Source organism: Sphaeramia orbicularis, chromosome 7, assembly GCF_902148855.1.
Source record: "Sphaeramia orbicularis chromosome 7, fSphaOr1.1, whole genome shotgun sequence".
In the NCBI taxonomy this organism is placed as follows: domain Eukaryota; kingdom Metazoa; phylum Chordata; class Actinopteri; order Kurtiformes; family Apogonidae; genus Sphaeramia; species Sphaeramia orbicularis.
In genome coordinates this window covers 15131609-15151877 of record NC_043963.1, presented here as the reverse complement: position 1 = coordinate 15151877, position 20269 = coordinate 15131609, and the positions used below count along the sequence as shown (strand labels likewise).

The window sequence follows — 20269 nt, the reverse complement described above, 5'->3', positions numbered from 1 at the left end:
TTCTGTATTATTATCTTATTATTTTACTGGTTTGGCCCACTGCAGATCAAATTGAGCTGAATGTGGCCCCTGAACTAACATGAGTTTGACACCCCTGCTCTAAAACATAGAGAAAAATTTGGAGTTGACATTATTTCTATATTATTATCTTATTATTTTACTGGTTTATCCCACTGCAGATCAAATTGAGCTGAATGTGGCCCCTGAACTAACATGAGTTTGACACCCCTGTTGTATGATATGGTGGTAAACTCGCCTTGTTTGTGCGTCACGCAGTTTTCCGACGGTCTGTGAAAGCACCAGGCTGCAAAACTGCGAGAGAAGCGGTGATTGAAGGGAGAGCGGAGCGGCGCTGCTGACGACGGCCATCTTAGACCCACCGTAGTAACCGACACTCACCTCCTGGATTTTTTTTTTTTATTTTTCTTATCAACGAAACATTCAGCCTGACTGACGGAGGGAGGGAAGACGAAGAAGAATAAGAAGAAGGCTGTGTTGTATTTCGGTTAAAGTCGAAGTCGGGATGCGGTTCCGAGGGAATACACAATTTGCATCCGCAGTCGGAGTGGTCCTCGGACTATTATGTGCGGTGGAAGCAGCTAAAGGTAACTAAGCTGGGATTTATCTCCTCCTTGTGTTCTCGCGTTCGCTTGTGTCCGTGTCTGACAGGTTTATTTTGTCTGTGTTTTCGGGCCTGAAAGTTGGCCGGAGCTTTGTGGTTGTTTCCCAGACGTTTGTGTGTTTGGTCCTTGGGGGGGATGTTCAGGGACCTGTTCGGGGATGGTCCGCAGCGGAGGGATGTAGCGGAGTATCCCGCCGGTAGCAAGTGCATCCGCGGCTAAGTGTCCGTTCAGGCCCTATTTTACGCATTATTACCCATTAAATCACAATTATGTTCAGTATCTACGTGTAATGTTTTATCTTTGTACTTAAAACCTTGAAATAGGCTACTTTGAAGATAATATCAAGGCCACGAAACGACCCCCTTCTGTCATCTGCGTTCAGTCTATTTTTGGTGCCTGCTTCTTAACAGTCTGATTTAAGATACAAGATAAAAAATAGGGGAAAAAAATGTGTCACCCTCTGTGGAGTTTTATTATGTGTTTTATTTCAACTCCCCCGCGTCTGGAACGTAGTGTCCTCATCATTTTATCCGCAGACATGTATTGACTTTGCTTCTTCTGTCTTTATTGTCTTCTAATTAAACCATATACAGGTTTATTTTTCTGTATTTAACAGGCCTAATGCTCACCAGGATACAGCTGGGTTAGCTACGCATTGCAGATCCTCCTCACAAGCTCCTGTTTTGTCGGTGGATTAAAAAATTTATATCACAGGCTCAAGTGAGAAAGAAAAAAAAAAAAAAAAAAAAAAAAGATGAAGGAGGTCTAGGCCTACTTATGTCCACAGACTACACACAAGAACACAAAGTGCAACTGTGCTCTTTGCTTTCACAATGTCACCCATGGACACCATTACACACACAGGAGAAACATGCATTTATTTGCTGCAGGGCGGTCTGTCTTCCCTCCTTACAGCAGCTTAATGCTCACACATTAACACCCTTATTGCATGGATTTATTGACCCTTGGTTTTAATGTTCACGTACAGCCCACTGACCTCCCTCTGTGTGCCTGGATGTGTTTCAGGTCCCAGGGTGTGTTAAGGCAGGTGTATATTAGTCACTGGCCATATCAGCATGCCTGTGCAGTCACCAGTGCTGGAGGCCAGTGTGCTGTTTCCTTTTTAATGTCACACCCCTTGTATGCTTTGTGAATGAAATAAACACCCTGAAAGTGATGGAGGCAGCTCCTAATCCGGCTGTATTTGTCCTGGTGCAGCTGGGGAACCTCAACGCTGGGAGGTTACATTTGTAAAGCAGTCATTTCATTTCCTTTTTCATCAATCAGAAGGAAAACTCCCATAGCCGTTAAGTCCTGGGGAGGGTGTAAATCTGCAGTTTTTGTGTCGTATCTGTGTGTGTTTGTAAGGTGCACCTGCTGGATTTCCTGTTCTTATCAGCACAGCAGACCTGTGAAATTACCATCTTGGTGAGGGATTAGCTATCTCACCAACCAAAGGTCACTCGCTCGTTTTGTTTGCCACCTCATGTAGGCTAGGTAGTTTAACTTTTGATATCATTACTAGCCTGTTGTTGTTTCTCTTTTGCCACTACTTGCCAGCTAACATAGAATGAGGGAAAACACTTCTCAGATTTTTGTTCTCTGAAACCTCTGCAGTGTCCATCAGAAATATTGATTAATAAGTGCAGACAGGACGTTCTGCAAACTATCAGTATCAGCAGAACTTGGCTCCAGAATCACTGATGTTTGGCTTCAGCTGGAGAATTTTGAGCTATGATTTAATGAAAACTAATAATAAAATTAGTAGTTGGATGTTCAGTTCCACATTCATTACTCACTGTTGAAGATATTTTCATTTACTTTTTTGTTTTTTTGTATAGGTCTTTGTGTGTGGTTCACCGATATATCAGCCAAACATCTGTATCAGCCAGTATTTGAAGATATCAGCCAATATCAGTATCAGGATATAAGATGTCTTTTCACATATGACCTTGGCAGAGAAATTATGTTGTAATAAAGGTTTTTTCATAAATCTGTACAGATAATCTGTGTTCATTCCTAGATAATGTGATGAAGGACTGAAAGACTTTAGAATAGTGACTATGTTTCTATTTATAATGGATATTTCTTTATTAAATTTCTAAAGCAAAACAACAACAACAGCTATTGGCCAAAATGTCTTCCTAAATATCAATATTGTTACTGACAAAGAATTTTTTCCAATTAGTGCATCACTAGTTTTTCTTACTTTTAGAGGGTAATATTGACCGTTTAATTGATTGTCATTATCAGTCAATTTCTGATATTATTCACTAAAGAAAACTGTGTTTCCGGGCATTTAGGGAAATTTACCCACATTGCATTAGATCATTTGGTCCTTGACTACATGCCTGCAAAAGCATTTGTTTCTCCTAACATGGTATTATGTGCAGTTTGCGAAAGTCTTCCTTATACTGTTTGATTCATGACGCTGCTTTTTCTAAACTGGAGCGAGCACAGATCATCAGGTCATCTGTGGTAGACCTCTGGAAGCTTCAAAAGCTTTTCACCATATTGTTTTCTTTGTCCACAGTTGTAAATTTATATTTGTCAGTTCTCGTCCTTGACTGATTTCTCGCTCCTGCAGACACTCTGTTACTATATGAGCAGCTGCTGGGTGTCCCATTTTTAGAGGCAAACATCAGGCCTGCTCAGGTCGGAGGCACATTAGCTGCTTCTGTGTACACATAGGTGGACAAAAGAAAAGCTGGCTGCTGGGAAGTTTCGTGGCTCATTCATCATCGAATTAACTAATGCTAGTAGAGCAAATTGGAGGCCCTGCTTTGTGCGCTGCTCAGTTAACATATGCAGTCTCAAATCTGCAAAGCACATAGTAAAGGTTATATATCTGGTTAAGTTATGTGTCTTACCTTGCTGTTTTACATTTTCTGGTGACGTCTACCATTGATCAAATGAAAATTGCGTCTTCAGAGTCAGAGGAATGGGTCAGATCAATATATTTCTTGGCAAATTGTGTTTTATTTAGTCATGCAGTGCATCTGTGGGGACCTGCTTTATAACCACTTAAAATAATTCAGTATTCACCAAACTAAAACCTTGGGAACAATTTTCAAATTTGGTTTATTTCTGTAAATGGCTCTCTAGTGCCTTATATTTTTAGTCACAAACTAATGTAACATGGTTCTGAATAGATTCAACTAGAGCTCAGAATCAACCAATTCCTTTTGTTAACCAGAGCTTTCATGTTTATTCACATAATTTTCCCTCTGTTTTTGCACAATGAAAGCATGAACTCATTAGGGTGGGTCGTATAATCTTAAATGTCTATTGATTAGTGGGTCCTGTAAACCAGAACAGAAATACAGAGGGTATACCACTGCAGGGTTCCTGCTGGGTTTTAAACAGCCTTAAAGGTATTGAATTTACAAATCTGTGTCTAATACCTTAAAAAAAGTCTTTAAAAGGTAATACATTTTGATATGGTAGGCCTGAGGTTATGTTGCCATTAAGTTGTTCTCTGTATTGTGTTTAAATGTGTCCACGCTGCGAAGAAAGTAACGTTAGTCGACTCAGTTTCACTCATTCCAACCCAACAATTTATATTGAAATTAGGAACCAATTATCGCTAAATTTGCAGCCCCTGGTGAGGAATGGAATGGAACAATGGGAATGAATGCATTAGAGTAAATAACTACATTTTCCTTAATTCAAGGAGCCACAAATTTTTGCCAGTATGGCTGTGAAATAGGAATTAAATTCTGTTCTGAGTAGTCTTAAAAGGGTCTGAAAAAGTCTTAAATTGAACTTGTAGGAAACCCCCACTGATTTGGTTAACTCAGGCCAAATAAATAAGCTCATGTTTTCAGTTTGTAATAGACACTCAGTTCCCCTCATTTTATCTTATAATCTATGTGACCCTGTGTCATCCTGCTGCTATGTTATGGCAAAGCGAAAACTATGTGGATTCTCACAGCTGACAATAACTGCATTGTTCCTGTGAAGCTTTAGTAACACTGTTGCATGCCATCATTCATGACCACTTACAGACTTGCTTTTCCTCATCATAACATCATTCGGCTTCAACAAGATACTGAGTAGAAACCATGGATGTGATGATACAGGGGGAATATAGGAAAAATTAATTCACATTTTAGCAGGATTTTATCAGTTGGTAGCTTTTTCATTGATTAGCATGAAATAAATTCTGTCTAATATTAAAAATGGACGATAGTTTATTTCTTTTTTCATCCACTTTTAATAGCCTCAGGTATAAGTAAGTGCTCTAGCAACACAAAAGTTTGCTGGGAAGTGTTTCGCAGACCACATTTACACGGTGCTGCATAAATCGCCTGTTAATCGGTTGCATGGTCATGCTAGCTTGCGGCTGAAAATTACACTAAATTTCATTGACACTTTTGTTGTTGTTTGGGTATTCTGCTGACAAATAGTCCTGAAAGCATGACCTCTTTAGCTGATGTAATGGCGAACCTGCCCTGCAGTGGGAATTAAAATTATTTAGCATGTCAGCCAAATATTACAAGACCCATTATCAAACACAATGGCCTGTACTGCCCTGGGAAAACCATTTACTCACCCTTGGTTTTCACTGTGTTCCCACTGTTGAGGACTTTTCCATATTGATTCAGAGATTTTACAGAAGAACAAAGGGCTTTCAGGCCGAGACTTTAGGGTCGGGGTCTTGACTGAGCACGTCACAATGTGTTCACTGTTTGAGGGATCGCAACTCAAGCCCCTCAAGAATGTGTATATGACTTAATCCGTCTAAAACTGCTAAGTTGTTGAAGCATTTTTAGTTTGGTACTTTGCCACAACAGTCCTGGGATGATGGGCCCTGAGAATAGTGGACTCGATTTGGGTCGGTGGTGACTTTCCTCTCATTTGTGCCTTCATCCACTGAATGGAGGCAGTGAACTGTCAAGAATGGGTCATTCAGTTGTGAATATAAAGTTGTGCAGCCAGATGACTGGAGAGTTGTGTTGAAACTAAACAAAAAAGAATCACTTCAGTCTTGATGTTATACATTAGCACTGCAAATGTTAAGCAGAATGTACTATTTATGCCATTAATCATTTAGGGCAAGAAGTGCATGATATCCAGGATAATTATGTAATACATGTTCACGTGTGGTGACACTTTCTTTAGAAGTATTGCAAAAGTTTTACATTTAAATTGGTTTAATTTACCATCTCTTAAATTGTTAATTAATTAGTTTCTGTAAGTTTTATCATAGATAATTTTTCCCTCTCTATCCTCCTTTATGACTGTTAACTGAATATCTTTGGCTTGTGGACTAAATAAAACATTTAAGGGCGTAATTTTTGCTTTGTGAGAAACGTCACCATTTTTTGACAAACAAATAATTGATTATTTGCAGAAAATGACAAGAAAAATCACAGTTATTTGCAGCCTTTGTCCAGAAATGGCATCCTGCAGTCCTGTATGTGGACATATTTTGAAAATAAACCATCCAAGAAAACATCTAGAATATAAAAATATCAGCCCTTTGAATAAAATGATTAAAAGTCTAAACTTATAACGACAAATACAACAAATATAAAAACTCTTTTGTGCCATATTTCATCTCAGTCCTGAACCAGAGAAAGATCATGTGAACACTGCAGCACAGGCTCTAGGGTTTCATGTGAATGTTGAATGTTAAATGTTGATTATTTTTGTTATGTTTTTGTTTATATCTTTGGCTTATCTTGCATGTATGAAAACCAAATTTCTTCTCTTCTCTTCTCTTCTCTTCTCTTCTCTTCTCTTCTCTTCTCTTCTCTTCTCTTCTCTTCTCTTCTCTTCTCTCATCTTATAAACTAATAGTTGAAGATAAAAAATTTAAATGCATGTATAAACTACTGTGTGGAGGATTGAATTCATCCCAGAAGGCATATTTGTGTCGTACTGGCCTTGTCTTTCTCTTCCCATGAGTCCCATTGCTTCCATTAGAAAAATGGCACTCTGTAGCCGTTATGTACACATGTGTGCGTGTCCACAATGACATGGGAAGCAGGTAACCAGAGAGCGCATTACCTGGTGTCCCAGAGCTGCAGGTCAACTCCAGCCCTGCGCCTGTGCACAGCTCCAGCCATCTCACGCTTCCTTCTTCACTCTCACTGGCCCTTTTGTATCATCAGCACAGAGAGGTGATTGAGTTGCATTGAAGGCTCCGCGTTCCCAACCCCCTCTGCAGAGTAGGTCTACGCTCACCGTGGGTGTGTTCGTTCGGCCGGGCGGTTGTGATTGCGTAGAAGACAAACAAATGTTGTTGCCTGGCAGGGAAACTCAGAGGCACTCCTGTGTGAGTGGGACGTTTGGGGAATGAGGGGGGCCAATGGGGTCTGGGCTTCTTTTGAAGGGTCTACAAGTTTCCTAGAACAGTCCCCAGTCTGTTACAGAGATTGCTTGCGCCAACATGATCAGGAGCTTGTAAGGCAAGGCAAACAGAGACGTGTGCCTGCTGTTTCAGACCGTGAGCATTATTCCAAGGCCATGAAGTCAGGAGAACCACTCAGCAGCACATTTGGAGTCATTCCTTCATTTGGATTTGCATGCATCACATATTTTCACCTATTTGGCTGCAGTTTGTGTTTGTCCTAGCGGGATATTTTTGTCTTAACATCAATAAGGCTTAAGACTCGTTTCTGCCTTGAGGGGGCCTGTGGTTTTCTGTTTTCTGAGGCACACCTGTACACCATAAAAACCCCGCTTTATGTAAACACACGCATTTTGAATATTTAACTCATTGCTGCCTCTTTACTGATGTCACCAGATTTCACTGCTCCCACTCTCTAAATGACTGGGTACAAGTTGTGCGTTTTGCATGTTTTGTTCAGATGTTCAGTTTTCTTCCCGTCTCCCTGGTAACACCTCAAGGTCTGACTATCGCCTGAGCATAGACACAGTGTTCCTCTTTTCTTCTTTTTTTTTCACTGTACTGTGGCAGTTAATGGGACAAATATGAGAACCAACATGACAACAGCAAGGTTTTATTTAGTCTCAATTAATAATGAGACGGCATGCAAACCTTGTGTGGATTTACAACTGGTTAAGTTCAATTCAGTTCAGTTCAACTTAATTTATCCCTAAGGGGCAATTAAAAAGGCACAGAGTACCACATTAAACATAGACAAGGCATAAAACATCTAACATTAATCTAAAAAACATATAAACATATACATATCAAGTAGTGCAATTTAGTCGCATGATTTCTCATTCAACAGCTGGGTGATTCTCATGAACATGTCACAGCAAAAAATCTAAATACCGATACATGCATCTATTATATATGTATTACTCCCTTCATTTTTCATTATTTTGACAGCAAGCACTTCAATAGCTCATATGCAATGCAGATTTTAACAAGTAGGCTATCTCATTACTGTAATATGCTGTAATAATTATGTGACTGTTAAAATGTAATGCAAAGGCTCTCAGTGTTGCAAAGAAAGGGGCGAACTATCTCTAGCACAGCTTCCACTTTGCACGTACAGTACTCCAATGAGATGAAGGCTGTTTATTGGATGCCTGCCATCAGATGTAAAATATGAGTTAATTCGATGTTCTGCGCTTCACAACACATCACAGACCTGACACTTGGCCACAGCGTCTTCATTACACAACAAGCCCTCAGAGGTTCTCAGACCACATCAGCCCTCATGTGTTAATTACAGTCCACTCATCTGCTGCAGTGAAGCTGCAAAAATCTGTTTAATCTCGTTTTTCCAGAGTAACCAGTAGAGCTTGTGTTGCAGCTGGACATGTGAGATGTTTGGGACGTACAGTGAAAGAGTGTGTACTGGCGTCCTATTGAGTCTCTGGATTACGTGGAGCTATTGTGGCCCTTACATTCTCGCAGGAAGTGTTTCATCACGGCTAACAGGTCAAACTGTATAGGTTAAGCTTAATAAAAGAGCCAGGCCAACACAAAAAGGCCTTTGTCTTTGTGTCCCTCTGAATGGCCAATATGTTACCCCCTTCTTTTTGGGGGGGGGGCATGACAGAAGTCTGCTGCACTTTGGCAGAGTTTTGGCACGAATATGAGACCGTGGAATATTTATGAGTCGTAAAAGATTGCAGTGAAGCTTCATTCTGTTGATTGCTGATGCTGCTGGATTGCTGTTTGCTTATTTGAGAGAAAAAAACTAAAGCGCAGCAGATTGAGTCCTTGGTGCTGAAACGTATTTAAGCTTTTTTTTTGGGGGGGGGGGGGTAATATTGACATAGAAAGAAAGCACTTACTGAGCGTTTGTTGGTCATGTTAAATTAGGGGTGGGTGATATGGCAAAAATATCATATCGCAGTCTCGATTTTTATCACGATTCTTTACATTGATCTTTAAGACTAATTTGCAAGTTTCTGAACAGTGCAACCAAACAATTTCCCTCTGTAAAACATAGCCCTAAAAGGAAAAAAATAAAACAGACAGTTTAGCCCAAAGAACCCTCCAGAACATTTTTAATTTAAATAGTTTGTGCAATTTTGCCAACATGTGCCAAGAACATAAACGTACTAAAATGTAAACAACATTCTGATTAAATGCACTCATGCAACATAAAAACTAAACTGCACTTAGTTTTTGAGGTAGCCTTCAATAAACATGAAAAGTAAAAAAAAAAAAACATACAAAATATCAATGAGGAAATGCCCATATCAAATAATACTCCAGGCGTACAGAACAGGTGGCTGGTAATTTTAGCAAATTGCTGTTGTTTGCATTTTGTCGTTCAGGGAAAAGCCAAACCAATTCAGTACGATGGAAGTGGAGTTTGTTTTAGGAAGCAACTCGTTCGTTTTGCTGTCAGCCATGACTCCTACTACACAACGTAAAATCCACGCAATGTGGACGTCAACTGACGAAATGCGTCTGTGTGTCAGCATATAGCTACATCCAGAGCCGCTGAATGGCTCTGACTCCATCATATTATAGATGATTCCACGATCTCTCTGCTTTTTCGAATCATCGATACATTCTAATCCTTCACGATATAATATTGTCATATCACATACCCCCATGTTAGATAACATGTATATTCATGTAACTGCTTTGAGGTCAATTCATAATATAAAGACGAATATTTTCAGTAATACACCAGGCCAGATCAGAGGGTATTTTTTCTTTGAGAATCTCCTCCATATCCCAGCAAAATAGGTATTGTATCTGAAACATCCCTAATTTGGTATTGTTGGATAAAAATGCAATTGGGAATCAATGTGAAGTGTGACCTTGTGCATTGGAATTGAATTGATTCAGGAAATCAGAGGCAATGCCAAACCTTGGGGATAAACAATACAGCCAGGATCCTCTATTAGTGTTTATATAATTTTATATTGCACTAACAATATAATAGAAATGGATTAAAATGACTGCACTGTAATTCATCATGTTAAGTATTTAGCTAGTTTTTTTTACCCCACAAAACAACTCCCTTATATGAGACAATACTTTGGTAAAAAAACAGACAAAATGTAGTAAAAAGAAGAGATGGCTCCTATGATGGAAAATGTGTTCTAATCTTTGCCAGTAGACATATTTCTACTGTTGCATAGCATCATCATATCACCCAATCTTAGCTGAAATGACACAGAGCATTGCAGTAAAAACACTTGTATTGTCAACTCACTCCGCTCTAAGCAGCTGTAATGACACCTTTTTATTTCTTCAAGTGTCTTGGAGTTTTCTTGCTTTTTTCAGTCTAACTCGTATCCTTTTCATATACATGACAGAATTGGCATGATTTTAGGTCCAATTTCATCTAATGGCTGTTAAAATGTACACTCAAGTTCAGAGGAGGGTACGGTGTAGTGGTAGGACAGAGTGCTGATTAGTAGATTGCTTGGCACCCACTGTCACACCAAGTACTTTATCCTTGTCCACCTGTGCCAGAAATCCCTTTTAGACCAACCAAAGTCCAACCAACTGCGTTTGCAAAAATGTTAATCTCCTCTTGGTTTGTCATTCCTGTTTATCATTTTTTCAGTAGCTGTCACCTGTTGATAGGATGATTGTTGTCCTATCATTGTAGCGTTGTGCTCACAATTAGGCGTACACAATAACGACTTAGAAGCAGCATGTTTTTGGCAGTCATACTTGATTTGTTTGATGTGTTGCTGGTCGCTCGACCTTGTCAGTGAATGAAATCGACGCAACCCATTACAGGATTAAATTCCATTGGCTTTATTTACTGGGTAACAGGATTGCATGGCAGGTACAGCTTTACTTGGCTGTAAGTGGGTGAAGTAGCCCACCATCTGTGCACAATGATGGTGTATGTTTGAGCATTGTTTCTGTTCCTTTAGTTCTTATAAGCTTTGTATAAAACAGTATATTGGGTTTGCATTGTATGGTTTATTAAGTGTTTTTCAAGAGACAAATGCAAACGAATGCATGACTGTTTTCTTTTTTAAGGTGTGTGAAATGTGACAGCTAACATCATCACTCTGTGAATATGTTTTATTCAGCAAGAAGCCAGTATTGGTCCATTATATCTGTGTATTTATACCCTTACACTCCATATAATATTTATATTGAGGGCAGAGATTTTTGTGAGCTAGAAATAGGATGGTGGGTCACTGCAGTCCAGTTTTCTCGCTTACCCTACAGTGGGTGTGTTTCTGTTCCCTTGCTCCATTCAATGTGAACTGAAGCACAAAGACACGCATGAAATGAAGTTAATAAGCCCAGGACTTGACAAAAAGCATCGCCTGGGGTATGTAAAATGCCTCATTAGATGAGTAAATCAAAAACTCACTTTTATGATTGGACAAGTGGTAGAAAGAATTAAACACTGTTATTCTCTGGAACTACAATGGAGAAAGGTTTCCAGTAACTATATCTTACTTCTGTGTTAAATGTTGAGAGGTGCACATGTGCAGCATAGGACTCCTGCCAAAATTATCATCTTTAGCATATTGATGTTTCAGTTTGTTTGGCTTGGTTGGGTGATGTTTGATGTGTATGCATTTCTATTTATATATTGCACAGTTAACTGCAGGTTTGGGTGCTATAACTGGAGCCAACAGTGTCTTGCTTGCGTTGCACCTAACATTAAAGTGTTATTTCATAACTACTCAAGGACATGTAAAAATTGACTTTTGTCAAGTAGAATTCTGATTTGCAAACGTAGAAAACAATGTTAAACCCACAAGCCTCGTATTTATTGCCTCAATGGCAGAATAATGACATTTAAGTCTGGGATTTAGGTGAGCTAGGTGTTTCATCCAAAGGCATTTTTGTTTTATTTTAGGTCATTAAAATTGAGATTTAAAAAAAAAAATACCGGTGTGAGATTGTAAATGGACCCCCATAGAATATGGACCCGGGGGTCCAGATTCCGCAGTGGAATATGGACCCCCCCTATGGAAAATGGACCCCCCTCCAAATTTAGGGAATGGTTAATTCTTTTCATTATTTTTGGAATATATATATATATATATATATATATATATATATATATATATATAATATAATGGAAACAAAACAACATTTTTAAAAAAACATTTATTGAGGTATATAACAAGTATTATACAAAGTTAGAAATGTAACAATATCACAGATATCACACTGAATGGCAAATTATACTGTTATGACAGGCTCAAAATGTTCAAACATGTTCTTCACAAACATGGCTTTTGGTGAAGCCTCACAAGGTGAAGGAAGGCCAGAAAGTGGCGCATAGCACTGCCACCTGTGTTCCTCCCCAAATGGTGAGTAGGTCCAGATGGGTGTGGCGAGTAAGCTGGCCACAGCAAGTATTTCTACTTCTGTGTCATACTCTCCAGTCTGGGCCATGTTGCTGACATCTGCGTTCATATAAATGGGTCTGTCATTCAGTGTGTTATATTTTATATTTTATATTTATTTGTTATATTAATAAAATCTTACATAGGGAAGGGGTGAAAGATAAGCTTATTGTCAAACGAGTTGTTTCCAGGGGTTTTCCCTAGCTAAAGCTCGGGAAAAAAACATGGAAACAACGAGTTTGACAATAAGCTATCTTTTACCCCTTCCCTGTGTAAGATTTTATTTCTCACATGACCAGTACAGTTAAAAATAACCATTATTTCATACAGTACTGCATTTAATAATTTCTACATATTAGGGGCCTAAATGCTTATTTCTAAGAAAATTATCAGAGGTGGGGGTGGGGGGTGCCCCACCACCACCACAAACAAAAAAAAAAAGCTGGACCCTGTAGTGAAGCCTTGCAGCATGAGCGTACCTCCCCGTACAGCCTGGCCTCCCATTGTGACATCACTGTGGCGGCGACGGTCGTTTGATACATGTTCTTGTACTCTCTCTTCCCTCAGACAGATCACACAATAACAGAACACAATAAAGAAATTTTGTTTGCAAAATGTTCTTTTGTTTCTATTTTATGTGTTTATAATTCAAAACTTAAAAAAAAAAAATTCATTCCCTAAATTTGGAGGGGGGTCCATTTTCCATAGGGGGGGGGGTCCATATTCCGCTGCGGAATCTGGACCCCCGGGTCCATATTCCAGGGGGTCCATATTCCATACTACACCGGCTAACGTGATGATTTGTAAAAACTCTAGTTTGTGTATCTGTGTGGACACAGAAAACAAAGAGATTAGAACTCAATGTTGTCACTCCTTAATTAATCCATGGCTGTCACTGTTTTGTGTAATGGTGAAACACCAAATACACTATAGCTGAAACATCAAATACACTATAGGTCAAGCAGGTGTAGTTGGTGTATTACAGCAGTACATTGCAGTCAGCACAGACACATTTGGGAAACAGAGTCATTTACTGCTGTTGTGATGAAAACTGGCTAAAAAAAAAGCACAAACCAATACCTGTTCTTGTTCATAGTCACGACAGACTAAACCTCTGCATCTGCTATGTCTATTATAATGTTCGAGGTATGATAAAGTTCACTAGAAACAATGGTGTGTGTCTGGTGGAGCAAACAAGTACAAACCTGTTTTGTAAAACGAGTTGTCTGGACAGATTTTTTTATGGAGGAGGAAAGTACCTGTTCAGAAGAATATCTGTATTAATGTGGACATGGCGTCAGTTACATTTATGATCAAAACAGTGTGAACATTGGAGCGTTTATTGTTGATTTCTTTTCTCAGCTGGACAAAGTTATACTGATATTTGGAATACAACTATATAACTTTGTCACTCTTTTGGATTGAATTACAAATGTTAGATTAATATGACTTTTATATATTGGGACATATGGCAGAGGTCGATAACATGTGATAGGCTAACAACACACTCCTAATTGTCAGAGCAGACATCTGGGCACATTTCATATTTTGTCCGGAAGTGCAAACTGTGCATGATACAGTCTCTTTGTAAAATCCGCCGCACAAAAATGAACTACTTTGGTGATACAGCAAGTTTAAGGAAATGGCAGTTTTCACCTTGAGCTATAAAGAGTACAGTGAGCCAAGCTAATCAACCAAAATGCAAGGGCTGTCAGGTTTGATGTCCATGCCAATTGTACCTGGAAAAAAAAGCTGCCGTGTCTGGTAATATAGAAAATTGAGGATGTGATACATTGAGATGCATCAAGAAATGGCATTGAATTGGAACATGAAGCCCTTATTTTACCATGTCACATTATTTTGCCTTTGGAATGTGAATATCTACACTGAATTATAGAAATGAGCCTGTGGACATTGCACATACTACAGATTAAACACACACAGTCCTGGAGGTCCATTGTCTGCAGGGAGGTCTTAATCAGTTTAATGATGATTATTTTTTGGAGAAGAGCTGCAGTTTTCTATCTTATCTGCTTTCATGTAAGCAAAGCACTGAGTCTGCAGTTTGTAATTGGGTGAGTAGTGATTGTACATTGCAGTAAATGAATTGGGTTCCTAATAAAGTTAAATTGAGAAAATGGCAGCCTTCCCTGCTAAACACCCTCAGCAGCAGGTCCGTCTGAGACTGCATCAAACATTTTAAAGCCCCTTGCTAATCTCATTGTATTCTTAATCTTAAAGCCTCCTCCCAGCCAAAAACAAAGAAAAAAGAAAAGAAAAACAGAGTCTTATTATACAGTACAGACACTCAAGTCTAGCTATCAACATATAATGCTATAGTTTATATAGATGGTATTTAATAAATGACCCAGATTCCCACAATAATGGTGTCTGCAAGTGTGTGGATTATGCCTTTGCTTTTTGTCAAATGATCTTTGCAGAGTCACAGCACAGCAAATCGTCTCATCCGCAGCAGGTTTGCAGAGGATGATGAAGCCATCTTATCAAAAGGGCCTTGTTGGCAATTTCACACAATGTATGTGAAGATTTCACGCTTTGAATAAAATCATTTTTGGATTGATTTTCATGGGAGGTATGAGTGACTCAAACAGCAGCAGACAGTCACCATGCAGTTTGCATTGAATCCCTGAAAAGCCTTCAGGGCCTGAATATTTGTCCAATGACTTAGGCTCACCTATGTCAGATTTTTCTGACATTTTTGCCAAGTTTGATCATTTCAAATGAAATGTGCAAACTAAAACCAGACAACTTGACAATACCTAACCATGCACTCTCAAATCAAGACAATTAACATTGAACTGGGCCCACATTCCGTGCTTGTATGGGTGTTTTTATGTTTTCATGCTGCCCCCTCAAAGTCAATATTTGATTCATATGTCAGGAAAAGCCTCAGTCAACCAAATATTTGATTTTTGTTTGTGTACATTACAATAACAGGGTTAAAACTGAAGCTTACAAAATGCACAGGGTTAATATGAATCTATAAAGCAAATTGTAAACATATTTCTAGCAGGGCTCTAGTGTGACTACATTTGTTGGTGGTTAACAGATGAGTGAAGCTGAACTCTGGACAAATTGCAGTTTGTTTTTTTCACTGATGTGGTGAGACAGGCCTGGAGCAGAGTCTCCCTGGTGGTGCCATGTGCCTGGCACTGCTGGGGCAGTGCACCTGTCCAACACTAATGCAGGTGTTCTAAGTGAACTTGGGAAGGACAGACCTCCCATGGAGCAGAATGCCTCCAGATTCCTGCAGACGTAAGGATGCTAGAGCACCATGGGTCTTAATTAAGTTAATTGGCCGGGGATAGCCAGCTTTGGTGAGTGGAGCCAGTTACGACAGCGCTGCATGTGCATCATTTGGAGTGGCTCATTGACTTTAAAAGGTCAAAAATACATTCCTGCAGTTATTGTGGTTGAAATCATTACTTAAATTCAAGTCTGTGGTTTTTCCCTTTGCCAGTCTCTGCAAAAGTAATACATCTTGTAATAACTTGAGACCGCTGCTAGATATTTTCGCCATTCTTCTGCAGTTCTGCTTCATTGCTGGAGGCTATGGCGACTCATGGACAAATGTGAGGCCCACATGTGACCTGGCTCTCAGAAACTGTGACTCCGTCGATTCTAAAGCAGATTAATGTAGTAGTCTGCCCTGGCAATCTGTCTAAAGACTTCCTCTTCATTTCAGGTCACGAGACACTTGGTAAAGACGATTAATTGGCCTCAATCAGTCCCAAAAGGAAAACACAGCAGGTGCATCTCACTGCATTCTGTTCCTGCATTTCACATGTAAAGTGATATGGGGTGTTTGCTTGCAAGTTATTTTCAACAGTGTCATGTTTGTATTCACTTTTATTAAAGGAGCATTACAGCAGTTAAATGTAAATGTATTTATGCTAATTAGTGCATAAAGAGAGGCTACATTTGTACATACACTTCTGTGTCATTGACAGTTTGTGGCCAACAGATGTGTTTTCTGCCTTGTTCAGACTTATTCTATTGCTAATCAAAGTGTGTTCTATTTAATAGACCCAGCTAGGATCATAGTGATGTTTTGTAATTCTGTAACTGGTTATTTAATTGAGGGGAAGGCAGCATAGTTGTGATGGAACATTATATCTACTCTTTCTGAAGCTTCAAAATATAATTCAGCTGTCTTTATTTGAGAAATGCCTGATGAAAATATATAAAAATACTAAAATCTTATGAAGAAAGATCTTACATAAAGCAGTTTGAGCTCTTATATAGTTACCAGTACTGTTACACTACCATCAGTCATATTAACATGTAATAAATTTACTTCTGTGAGACTGTTTCTTGTTAGAATTGTTGGTAATTCTCAATTTATTGTGGTTATCACATTATGCCAACCCTTTCAAATAGCTTGTAATTAATTTTCATTGATCATGTAATCGCTGAGAATTACTCTAAATTATGTAATGACGCACAACAGGAGTGATTTGCTTTGGTGAAATTGGATTTGGCAGACTGGCATAAGCGTCTCCTGAAAGCATCGTCATTATTTATTTCTGCTTTTGTAGGCTTTGCTTTTTTTTTTTTTTTTTTTTATCTTGTTACTGTTTGATGCCCACAGTATTTACCATAGAGTGTGATTTGAACATCAGGCTTCTCCCCATTAGTGGGATGATGAATGTGTGGTGTTAAGGCTTTCTCCAGCACAAAAACTGTGGATTTAATTTGACGGTACAGAACATATTGTAATTAGGGTTTAGCTGTGAAGCCTAACAGATGAAAAATGTTTCGCTGCAATAAATTCTGAATGTATTGTAAGGACACTAGAGATGGATTATTATGTAACTTCATTACAAAGTTTTAAGAAAGAAGCTTTTGGGTCAGTACATGAGAAACCTGGGTCATCATATAACTATTAGATACGAAATACTTGCAGTTTTTATTATAATTGAATAACTAATGAAATAAATATGAAGAGTCTGCAGTACCACAGATATATTTGGTTGTTTACCTTGCAGACACTTGAGTAGAATCAGTATTGGCACCAGTGACATATTAATCTGCCGGCTGAGATGGATGTTGTACACAGAATGCGTGCTTTGTTAATTGGATAAACGTGGACTAGAGGATGTGATTCAATATTTAATGAAACTGGTTATATTAGGCAGATCCATTAGCGTTTCCTTTTACCATTTTTTGGAACCGAATGCAGTGCCAAAAGAGCAAAACGGATATTTAAATTTTAATTGCGCTTTCCAATTCAAGCAAAGCAGCAGGCGTTTCCTTATTGATAATTATGCTGCAGATGGGGCTGAACAGTTGGTTGAATACAGCACTTGGTCATTGCAGTTTCCATAATATTTCCAGCGGGTCACGACATACCATAATGAATGAAGCATTGTGGAGCCACAGAGATAGGCTCTATAATCATGTTTAGAGCTATTAAATTATACTTTTGTTTATCTTTTAAGCTGTGTATATTGTTTCAAATTGATTAAAAATCCAAACAAACAAACAATATTAGAGAAAAGTTGGAAATATGATTTGAAATCAGCAGAGGTAGAAAGTAATGAATTACAGTGGGAAAAATTGTTGGACTATCAAAAGTCAAAAACAAGTACTAACTCCTGTGTGTATCATGTGAGTAAAACAGACAGAAAAGAAAACATGGAATGCCTAAAAGCACAGTTTTTGTCAGTACAATGCCATAGCTATTGATGTAAGATCTTAAGTGATTTTGGTTATTATCAAGAAAACCATGGAAAATGGCTAGATATCAGCTCTGAAATGAATATCTTATGAGCTGTTGTTGTTATCATTATATTTGTCCAAACAAATGTACCTTTAGTTGTACCAGGCACTAAAATGAACAAGAAATTGAAGAAAACAAGGGTGGTCCAATAATTTTTTTCTGCGACTGTACATTTACTCACGTTACTGTATTTGAGTAATCTTTGAAATAGGTAATTTTACTGTTCCTGAAATACACTTTGACCCAAGTATTTTACTTCGCTAAATTGGAAAAACTTGTTACTGAGTAAAAAAATGAAATACGAAAAATACAATCGGCCTGAACTGAAAGGAAATGGCATGGGTGTGCACGTGCGGTGTTCCACTAGCAAGCATCGTGAACTCCGCACCGCAGTACCCCTATTCATATCTATAAAACGCGTCCTGGACACTTTGAGTTTGGTTGGTTTAAGTTTCAGATTTGTCATTTAGTAAGTTTGCTTTAGTGGCTTTAATTCTCAGTATAGCTGGCGTTTGTCAGTAAAGGAAAAAAAAATGGATCATAGAATTCACAACTTATGTCATTTGAACTTGAAAATGTTTTATGGGGTGGTCTGAACAAAGTTTGCACATTATACCGTCTGAAAGGTCCTAAGTATTAAGTGAACTAAAAGTTTGTTAAAAACAATTACTGCTGGATTGGATTTATGTGTCTGGATTTATGTACTTCAAATAATTGAAACTAACTAAGTAACTTTTACGCAAAGTAAATTTTAAATTGAATACTTTACTTTTATTTGAGTAGATTTGAGATGGGTACTTTTACTTGAGTAGAAGTTAAGCAAAGTAAAAATACTTTTACTTAATTACAATTTTCAGTACTTTTTCCACCTTTGGAAATTAGAAGGTTCTTTGAGGCAACATCCACACTAATGAGTAAAATGAATAACTGCTCACCCACTGCAAATGTAATGATAAACAGTAGAGTTTAGCTACACAAAAGCTGCTAGCAGAGACAACAAGGACACACTGGCCCATGAGTCAGTCCACTTTGAATTAAATCTCATCCATTGCAGTCATGGGCGACATGTTGCTCTCATCTGGAAAGATGAAATGCAGGCATCTGCATCAACGTTGTTAAAACCTGTGTTTTTGTCCATCCACATTACAGCACATCCCTAGAGAGTCCTTTTTTGGAAGGTTAAAATTTATCTTAAAATAGAAGGAATTTGTCTGTCGGTGTATTAAAATATTGCTGAAAAAAAATGCTAGAAAAGTATAGGCATGGACAAGGCCTGATTCATAATGACAAGACATTAGGCTATTGATTTTAGCAGCAAGCAAAACATAATGTTAATACTGCACAAGAGATCTGTAATTAGTGATTAACTTTTGACCAAAAATTAATTTATTCACACAAGTGAACCATGGCTTAATCCATTTGCGTTGCTATTGTATTTATGTGTTTTCTGTGAAGATTAGATTTCACCATGTTGAACATCATAAAATCCTGACCTTTTATTTAAATGCCCACTGCCTGTAGTCATTGAATGCCCAGTGCAGCGTGATACTTTAGTAGAGCATTAATATGAAGAAATATGGATTATTATGCAACCACAACTGCATCCAACATTACGTTTGGATGGTTTGTTTATTGAGTTGGGCTCCTGCTGTGGATTGTTAGGCTACTGCATCAGTACACTGTAAACATGACCCGGTCGCATTGAACTCGCCACTCACTGACTGTAAACTGTCTGGATGAGGACGATGGGGTTGATGGCAGGACACATTGATCAACAAGGTCTTAACTTCATGGCTATTAAATTCTTCTGATTGTTTTTAAAACCATTACTCAGCTATTATTCATGAAAACACTGGACTCTAAAGACATGTCTGCATATGTGGGAACAGAGCCTGCATGAAGAAATTGCTTAATAGATGAAGGTAGTAATAATTAAAACTGCAGGGTTGAAAATAAAGGGAGGAAATGCCATAATTTGAAAATGCATACCCTCCTTTTGCAGGCCTCTCCTCTTGGTCCAAATCAAAGCAATATATATCAAGATCTGATGGAATTTCATGCCACTGTGGAAAACATTTTGACCAGCTTCTGTGTCACAAAAAGTCGTTGAATCACATGACTGAATCTGAACTGTGGTCAGTAATTCCAGATGTCAGTCACATACTCTATTTTCTTAACT

The 20269-nt window shown here is 38.4% G+C and overlaps 1 protein-coding gene across 4 annotated transcripts in view; it reads left to right on the top strand.

Moving 5' to 3' along the window:
- Positions 1–323: 323 nt before the first annotated feature.
- clstn1 (calsyntenin 1) overlaps positions 324–20269 on the top strand; it is a 58360-nt gene continuing 38414 nt past the window's right edge. For all 4 annotated transcript variants that reach the window (XM_030139822.1, XM_030139819.1, XM_030139821.1 and 1 more), the window contains exon 1: positions 324–605. In XM_030139822.1, coding sequence (XP_029995682.1) covers positions 524–605 — 82 coding nt within the window. In that variant the 5' untranslated portion in view covers positions 324–523. The remainder of the gene's footprint in view (positions 606–20269) is intronic.